At 43.0% G+C, this 9,380-nt stretch overlaps 1 protein-coding gene across 1 annotated transcript in view; it reads right to left on the reverse strand.

The window, feature by feature from the left end:
- ABCB4 (ATP binding cassette subfamily B member 4) overlaps positions 1-9,380 on the reverse strand; it is a 96,004-nt gene that overhangs the window by 86,174 nt on the left and 450 nt on the right. The window contains exons 2-4 of the mRNA XM_013004650.2: positions 9,196-9,281; positions 5,682-5,736; positions 795-945 (exon numbers count right to left, since the gene is read on the reverse strand). Of these exons, the coding sequence (XP_012860104.1) occupies positions 795-945; positions 5,682-5,736; positions 9,196-9,275 (286 nt within the window). The 5' untranslated portion in view covers positions 9,276-9,281. The remainder of the gene's footprint in view (positions 1-794; positions 946-5,681; positions 5,737-9,195; positions 9,282-9,380) is intronic.

Below are 9,380 nucleotides of genomic sequence, written 5' to 3' on the forward strand. Positions count from 1 at the left end.
AAAAAAAAAAAGAGTCATAGTCCCAGAAAACCACCAGGGCAGTTCTACCCTGTCCTATAGGGCTGCCACGAGTCAGAATTGATTTGATGGCAGTGAGTGTTTGAGATTTGTGACATCTATTCCTTCATCCGTCCAACTCACTGCCATGGAGTGTATTCTGAGTCCTGACTACCCCATAGGGCAGGACAGAACTGCCCTGTGGGTCTCTGAGACTAACTCTTTATGGAGAGAGAGACATCTTTCTCCCACGGAGACACCAATTGTTTCAAACTGCTGATCTTGTGGTTAGCATAACCACTATGCCACCAGGGATCCTCTGCTCCTTGGTCCAATTGAGTTTTAAAGAATTCGCTCTTGGATTTGGCACATCCATTCACTTTTTATCAAACTGCTATATCAAGTTCCAGTTAACCTGCTTGGACCAAAGAGGAGATGTAATAAAAGAGAAAGAAAAGGGAACCTGGAAAGATCTGCAAGATGAACACTGCTAATAAGTACTACCATGCTGATGGAATGATCTTGAAATCCATCAGAAATCATTAACAGTAAAGGCACTATGTATCTATACTGCATTAAAGTTCCAAAAGAAAAAGTTAAACAGCAGAAATTTCTTAAAATTTAAATGAGCTATCTTTGAGGAGTTTTCTAAGGTATGTTCACCTCCTATATGTCCTCTGTAGTCATCTACATACCTACATCATCAAACCACTATGTAATAGATGCCAAAATAAATTTCCAATATTTCACCCAGTTAAAACAATATCATAATTTTTTTAAGGCTAAGAAAGGCTTACCTGGGAAAGAGAAGTTTCCTGCAGTATTAACAAAGCTATCAGTCATTTGTCCAAATACTATCATCATGAGTGGAAGACCTGATCCATGAGCTATGGCCATGATGGTGCCCAGGGACATAAATAATTTATCCTGCCAATCAGAGTATCGAAACTAAAAAAAAGGAAATAAAATAATACTTAGCTTGTGGAATGGAATTTCTCTTTTTCTATGATCACATGTTATTTAAAAAATATATTTAAAGTCAGCACACTTTTTAATTTTTGTATTTTTAATAATTTTTTTAATTGGGCTGAACTCTTGATCTATTTATCTCATTTAATCTCAACAATGGAGTGAGACCCAGAAGTTCAATAGGTCAGCATTTATCTTTTTCCCCAAAAAATGTTTTATTGGCATATTTACATATCATACAATTCAATAGTTCAATTCCATCAAGAAGAGTTGTACAATAATCACCACAATCTGTTTTAGAACCATTTAATCATTCTTGGACTCATTATTATTAGCTCTTCATTTCCCCAACCTCCCCTGCCAGACCCTTAAAGGACCATTAATTCGGTTACTGTCTCTATAGATTTATCTATGCTTGATTTCAAATTCAGAAAACATTTTAAAAAACACTAAAAAGAATAAAGTAAAACAGATTTAACAAGCTAAACTGAAAGTAATCAGACAATATTAAAAACTAGAACAAATTTAAATGGATTATAAGGGATATCAATTGATAGGTTGCTACATTTTAACCAAACTGCATTTTAAAACATAATATTTTTATTGACGTATCTTACTCATTCCAATATATCCCTTCCCTTCCCATATAGTTCAGCTGTTCAATCCCATCTGGTGGGGCTATACAATCATCAATGCTATTAACTCCCCTCTCCCCACGGCCTCACTTCCCGTGCCCTCAGGGAACCCTGAGGGGTCATCTATCTTGACTTCCCTGTACTGAGACATCTTAAGAGTACAAATGCAGCACACTTTTTAATAAGAGTGACAGATGAATGTATTTGGATAGAAGACTCCCAATCCAGGCCGAGGATGCCAGGCCTGAAGGCCTAGGCTGCCCGGTCTGATGGGTGTGACAGGTGCACCTCATGCAGGGGCCCTGGCTCCCCAGGCAGCCAAAACACAGAGGGGCGGGGAGGAGACTCCCAATCCAAATAATTGACAGGCTAATTTCATGACTATTTATTTTGCATTCTGTGAAGAAAACAACTTAATTCTGTTTGATCAGTCGATGGTTTAGGTGAATTTTACAATACGATACTAGAGATAAAGAACTGTCTTTGACAACCCCATGGAGCACAATTCTGCCCTTACACAGATAGGGTGACTTTAAGAAAGTCTTAGGAAAATGATGCTCATGCCGAATCTTGAATGATAAGCAGAGGTCAAGGGGATACTCAGGTTAGTAAGGATGTTGGGAATGAGAACAGCAAGGATTCTAGACACTGTGTGGACTGTTTGAGTGACTCCATGCAGGTGGTATTCTGGAGCGCACAATTCCAGATGTGCAAGATGATATTAGGAAGAGGTATAGAGGGGCTAGTGAGCCACACTGTGGTTCTTGGATTTGGTCCTACCAGCAGAAGGGGGCGGTGATACTGACCATCACAGGGAGTACTTCAAATACTTTCTCACCTGCTATTTTTCATTCCTTTTTAATGCCTCATGTTTTCTATTTCTGATTGACCAGTACATGGTTCTCTTTCTTTCTATTCGCCTATATCTGAATGCCAGACTGCTTATTTCTCTTATTTTTAAATTTCTTTCATTTCCCCCTATTTCTTATGCTGTCCGCCTCTTTTTAAACTTTCCTCTATTCCCACTTCCTTCACCCCACCCCCTTTGGGGACAGAGAACAGTCATCGGGAGAGTGGGTGATGAGTCAGGCTTTGGCAGAGTGGAGTCCCAGAAGGCTGACTTTGAGTCAGACTGGGTCAATACCCCAGGACACCACACAGGTTGGAAGCACGTGGGACAGTGGGGACAAATGATGTGCAAACTGTTCTCAAAGTGTTCCAGAAGTTCAGTCTGAGGATAGGAACTTCCATTATCAAATGCACAGGGCTAGCAAGGGTACCCAAGGAGACGAAGTTCAGAAGCTAGGTAAAGCTTGAAACAAAATAGCAAGTGGGTAAATTCAAGAGTAAATCAAGAAGAGTTCCTAAAAATGTTATAAGGACTATTGTCCCCATGGTTTATCTTTACTGGCTCCCGAGAAAGGTAGAAGATTCCCTGGTGGCTCAGTGGTAAAGGCACTGACTGTTAATGAGAAGGTCAGCCATTCAAATTCACCAGCCACAGCATAGGTGACAAATGTGGCAGCCTGCTTCCGTGAAAGAGTGACCACCTTGGAAACCCTATGGGACAGCTGCACTCTGCCCAATAGGGTGATTGTGAGCTGAAACTGACGGGGTAGTCATGAGTTGGGGCTTTCAGGAAACGGGACGGGCCTGTCAGTCGCAGATAAAGGCTCAGAGTCAGGTGGATATGCAATGTTATCTGTAGTGAGCATGACATTAAATAGAGAAGCATTTAAAAAACTTTTCACATTAATTGAAAAAATTATAGTCCATACGCTTACATTCGAGGGAGAAAGGCAGAGCTTTCCACTCCCGTGAACAGTTACAGTCAGAAAGGTAGTTCGACCCAGTCCTCTGGGGTAGCAATGAGTCGGCATCTACTTGACGGCGGTGAGTTTGAATTTGGAAGCTTACATATAAAAGTGTTCATGTCACAGTAGTTAAGCACTCAGATACTAAAAGGTCAGCAGTTCAAATCCACCAGGCACTCCACAGGGAAAAGATGAGGCAATCTAGAATTCCTTAAAGATTTACAGCTTCGGAAATCCTATGAGGCAATTCTACTCTGTCCTACAGGGTCACTTTAAGTCATCATCAATTTGTTGTAAGTAGGCTGAGGTTTTTGTTTTGCTTTGTTTTGGTAAGCATACGTATAAAATTAGGTGAATTTCACAGAAAAATCTTAAATAAACCTTTTTTGGGGGGAAGTGCCAATTCAAAGTTTAAATAATGCTTTTTAAAAACTCAAATGCAATTTTTTGTTTTTACTTAAAATTCATTGGTTCTTTCATTTTATTTTTGTGGGGGAAAAACAAAACCCAACTCACTGCCATCAAGTCGATGCGAACTCCTAGTGGCCCTATAGGACAGAGTGGAACTGCCCCCATGAGTTTCTGATTGCGACTGTTTCCAGAGCAGGACGCTCCTCTTTCTCCTGCAGAGCAGCTGCTGGTCTCAAACTGTGGACTGTTCGGATCACAGCCCAATGCATAACCACTACACCACCAGAGCTACTTGATTTTTGTGGGAAGTAAGAATCTCAAAAACGTTTTAATTTAGTGCTTTAGTGAATATGTTGTAAAGCTAAATCTGGTTTTGATGCACAAGTTTTAAATATTTTTTGTGAGGGGGAAGTATATTTAAAACCTGTGCATATAAAAGCAGATTTAATTTTATAATTTATTCTCTAAAATATTAAATTAAATACTTAAAAAACCCTCTTAGTATGGCTTTTAATCATATAAAGATCACAAGGATAAAAGAGGAGAATAAATGCGGGGTTTGTGGTGGTGTGAGAAGTACACAGCAATGAGTGAGAGTGTAGGTATTTTTGTGTCTTTCATCCATCTACTTGCTAAGTGTGGCCATTACTTAATCTTCTGTCAACTTGAGCGAAGGGGTGGAGTTTAACCTGTCAATCAGGTCATAGCCAATGAGGCCTCTGTGTGGGCCTGGCCTTCTCCAGAGATTTCTGGGAACTCCTGTCTTCCCTCCTGGAGGCAGGACACACTCTTGCTGAGAGGCATTCCTGTTGACAAACCACATGAAGCTATGCTGATGGAGCCAAAGCCCTGGAGCAGGAAGAGCCCTATGGAGACCTGTGCCAGCATTTAGATGTTTCCACTGCCACTGGATCCACAAGACTTTCTACCCACTGGCCTGTGATCTTCCTGCATTCAGCATCATTGCATGTGTTGGGTGAGTCTAAAGAGGAATTTATGAACTGGTATAGGACATGTGGGCTAATATTGGATTTATGGACTTGATCTTGACTGGGCTGAGATGTTTTCTTACTATACAATTACTCATTGATATAAAACTCTCTCTTACACATATATGAGTGTCTATGAATGTGTTTCTCTAGTCAACCCGGACTAACACACTAAGTTAGAGATTTCAGTTGGCATGTCATTTAATACCTAAGCGCTTTACTCTCTAATAAAGTCAGTCATAGTTTGAAACACATCTTGTTTACCAAAACCAGTCCAACAATTTCATAGGATGCCTCTGTGAGATATATGTAATAGATTCAAAACAGCCAGTTTAGAGTTCTTCCAAAAATGTGCCAATTTGACTTGGACCAGCAGATAAATATTAAAAATAATCTTAAATATAATCTGACTCCCAAAAAATTATGCTGTATTTAGCCAATGTTCCTGGAAGCTAAATGTGAGCATTTATTCCCGTGTTCTAGGTTTTCTAGGGTCAACGACCACTTTTTAAAATATGCAAGTTAAAGTTAAATTTTGGTTTTAATTTATTTTGAATCATATGTGGAGATGAATTTCTCTGAAAGTGGTTAGCTTTAGTGGTGCTAATCACTCAGGTTTGTTCTTAATTTCTCCGTGTGCCATTTAGCTCTGTTCTCTTCCACACTAGCCTGGCCCTGCCTGTTTTGTCATCCAGCTTGAGGATATGGGTTGTTGACTACATGAGCCAACCAAAGACAGTACAGTGAGGAAGGGAAAATAAATGTCTGTCCATTTACAACCTTAAAGTGCTTGCTCTGTAGCTACTGACTCAAAATACCAAACTTGAATGAAGATAGTATTATTCCATTTATATTTCATAGCTTACCAATGCTAATGGTCCAATCAAATTTACTTTCTTCATCTTGTTCTTGTCTTGGTTGCTGTAAAAATATCATTGTTTTCATTAAAACCTTTCACAAAATTTTTTCAGCCAAAACAACACAGAAAACTCATGGTCACCGCACAGAAACCCTATGACAGAGTATCAACTGTCCTTGTGGGTTTCTGAGAATGTAAATCTTTACAGGAGTATATAGCCTCTTCTTTCTCCCACAGAGGAGCAGGTAGTTTCAAACTGCTGACCTCGCAGTTAGCCCCCTACACCAACAGTTGAAGATAAATTTAAACAGTTATGAAATTAAACTATGATAGTATTTTCAAATATAAAAAGTTATGTTCACAAATTGTTGAAATTACCCAGTTTAACAAACACTGCAAGGCAGCCGAGGTGGCGTGGTTGGGCTGGGTTACATGTGGGGCTGCTTACCGCCAATTCAGCAGTCGCCATCCACTCTACGAGACAAAGATGAGGCTTTCTACTCCCAGAATGGTTACCATCTCTGAAACTCTTATCATCTCTGAAACTCACAGGGGCAGTTCTACCCCATCTTGAGTTGCTATGAGTCTGCATGGACTCTGTAAAAGTGAGTTTGACCAGGTGACAAAGTAACTGTCCAAGGTACCACAAAGGCTTAAAGATAAATGCAAATGGTCAACCTGCCTTATAGAGCTGGAACACAATGGAAAGACTAAAACCACACACACACACAAATAAAACTTCCTGCCATTGAGACAACATTGACCCACATCAACCCTATAGGTCAGGGTAGAACAGCCTCTGTGTGTTTCCGAGACTTTATTCTTTATGGGAGTAGAAAGCCTTGTCTTTCTCTCAGTATGTTAACAATGCCTACCAGTTCAATTAAATTCTTCTTTTTTATAATAATAATAATACCTATAGGTCTAAGATTGGCAGACTACTCTTCTGAAGGATTGTGGGGAATGGTGTCAGAGAATACACTCAAAATGCATCTAGAATGTAACCACTTTTCACCACTTTCTTTGCCAGCTGCAGGTCCTTTCTTGACTGGATTTTTCAAATAGCCTCCTGCCTGCTTTCAGCACTTCCCCTGATATACTCTTCAGACTATCCTCAACACAGCAAATGAGTGACCACTTGAAAACACCAGTCAGAGCATGTCATTCCTCAGCTCCTATTTTTCTCAGAGTAAAAGTCAAAGACTTTGCATTGGCCTCTGTGGCCCTGCATGATGTATCTCCTTGCTACCTCTCTAAACACACCTCCCACTCTTACCTCTGCCCACTCTGCTCCAGCCACCCTGGCTGCTCTGATATTCTGTGAAACATACCAAGAACATGTTCCCATCTCAGGAGTTGGCATTGTCAGCTGTTTGCTTAGTACATGTATTAATAACATCTTGTCCTTTATAACTCCACAAGGGCAGTGATTTTGAATTAAGGTGAATTTATCTAGCTTAAACATCAGGAAAGATGGTCTAAGTTTATTCATCAGGCTTGATTCCAAATTATTTACAGTGTTTCTTAAAATTCAAAAGTCAAACACTGACAAGTATATCACCCTTCCCACAAATGTGCCATGGGCAATCATAGCATTATTGATACAAAGTCTAAACTTAGCTCTAAATTTGTCATAGACACGGATGTGTGCTTAATCCTCTTTGAATTGATAAGCAAATTATTGGTCTGCTTTTATTGTAAAAATTACCTAATATTGTATTTATTTTCCCAAGCTAACGTTTTAACATATTCTGAACTTTCTGTCCTCATTTAGACTCCCCTTCTTTTCAATACGAGACTGAGAGTTAGGCTTTTAAGAACTTCTCTGGGTTCTGGACCTTGACTACAACTTTTGCAGGGGCAGCTCCTTAGTACACTGATCCTATGATCAGCCAGTCCGATACAGAAATAGCCTTCTTCATGAAAATGCCATCTATTTATAGATTCCCAGTCGATCCCAGCCTAATTGCAGCTGGTGAAAACCACATTTTAAAAATTAAAATAACACCACCCATCCTTTTTGCCAGGTCAACAAGACAAAACTAAAATTTCCATGTTTAAATACCGCAGTTTTGAGAAGGAAGAGAGCAATGCCACTGAACTAAGGGCTTAACAGACTAAAACAATGCTTGCATGGGAGATAGACTTATTTTCAGTTAGCTAATCAGACTCCTTGCAGCTTGAGGACAAACTACACAGCTTGATAAATTTGTCCCTCTGGGTGATCCCTCGATGACACAGGTCAATTAGTTCTGGGTGGCCTGGCATGAACTCAGAGACCATAATAGCCTCATCAACTCTTTGAGACTAAAGGCGAACATGATTCACTATTCCCGCAGTGAAAGAGGAAGCGCACACACACCATTGATGGACTGACTCTTCCCCTAGTAAGGCTTGTGAAGGGTGCTTAGGAAGCCCCACCCCCATCCCCTGCCCCCCACACCAGCCAAATGAAACGGGAAGAGCAGGCGCTGGGAGAAAGACGCGCAGGCACAGAAAATGCTGAGTCCCCCCTTGCATTTGAACAAAACCGATCTGGGAGCGCAGGCTGGAGAAGAATGAGGCTGCCCAGAACCCTCACCCCCACCCCCCTACCCACCCACCCATCTCCTCACCCTGAGGGGAGAAATAAAAAAGGGTCTAGGAGGGGAGAAGGGGAAGGCAAAGAAGCCCTGTCGGGTTACCCATTCGGCAAGGTAAACAGGGCCTTATTTGTGCTTATTTACTAATCTGTAGCGAACACTTTCACATTTTTAAAAAGCAGCACCAAAGAAGCCCTTCCAGGCCTGGCTGGCACCAGCCTCTCTCCCAATCCCACAACACCTTCCCGCAGAATCATAGCTTCTTTTCACATTTAGAGCCTTGCAGGTGCTGAGACCTGGGGAACCTTTCGCTGCAGAGGAGTAAGGGGCACACAGGGCCAGGGCCGGTGTTTACCTAGTAGACTGGGCACTGGTCGCTGCCCAGGACAGTACATTGGAACCCGGGCTTTGATTCCGCAAGGCGGTTGCTATAGGCCTGGGACCGACCGAGCGCGCCGCAGAATCTTTGGTGTGGAATAGTGAAGTTGCTCGCTGCAGATTAGGAAGTAAGCACAAGTCACCAGTGCTTCCCTGGCTTATCGGGTGCTTGGACACGGTCAGGAGAAAGAGAAATCACCGGGGTAGCGGGGTCGGGGTCTGTTTCATCAACCTTACCAGCCCAGACATCCGCCAGGACCAGGGACCCCTGGCCGGTGCACGTGAAAGTTACGTGCAAAGCCGGGTCTGGAGTTCCAGAAGGCAAGGCATCGGATGCCACAACCCGGAGAGAGGCCAGCACTTTACAGACCACCCAGCTCCCGACCCCGTCCCAGCGGAGCCTCGCTGGCATTCCCTGCGGCGCCGGGAAACCGGCTCTGGGCTCGGAACTTCAGACCCTCCCCTCCAGCAAGCCCGGCCTCTCTCCCCGTCTGCCCCGGGCCCAGAGTGGCCCTGGTGAGTCACGCGTCCCGGGCAAGCCGGTGGCTGCCGGCGACCTACCTGCAGTTACCCAGTTCCAAGTCGCCCTCCGCTCCCCTGGGGCGCCGGGCCGTCCCGTTCCTGCCCGCCTCCAGAGCCATTGCAGCCTGAGGAGAAAGCACAGCCTCAGCCTCGAGCGCGCCCCGCGGCCGCGTGCACGGGGGGCCAGGCCCCGCGACCCCCGCCCCGGCCCCCGGCCCCGGCCC

Source organism: Echinops telfairi, unplaced genomic scaffold (genome assembly GCF_000313985.2).
Source record: "Echinops telfairi isolate 266 unplaced genomic scaffold, ASM31398v2 ScPeMD7_23;HRSCAF=83, whole genome shotgun sequence".
Classification (NCBI taxonomy): Eukaryota; Metazoa; Chordata; class Mammalia; order Afrosoricida; family Tenrecidae; genus Echinops; species Echinops telfairi.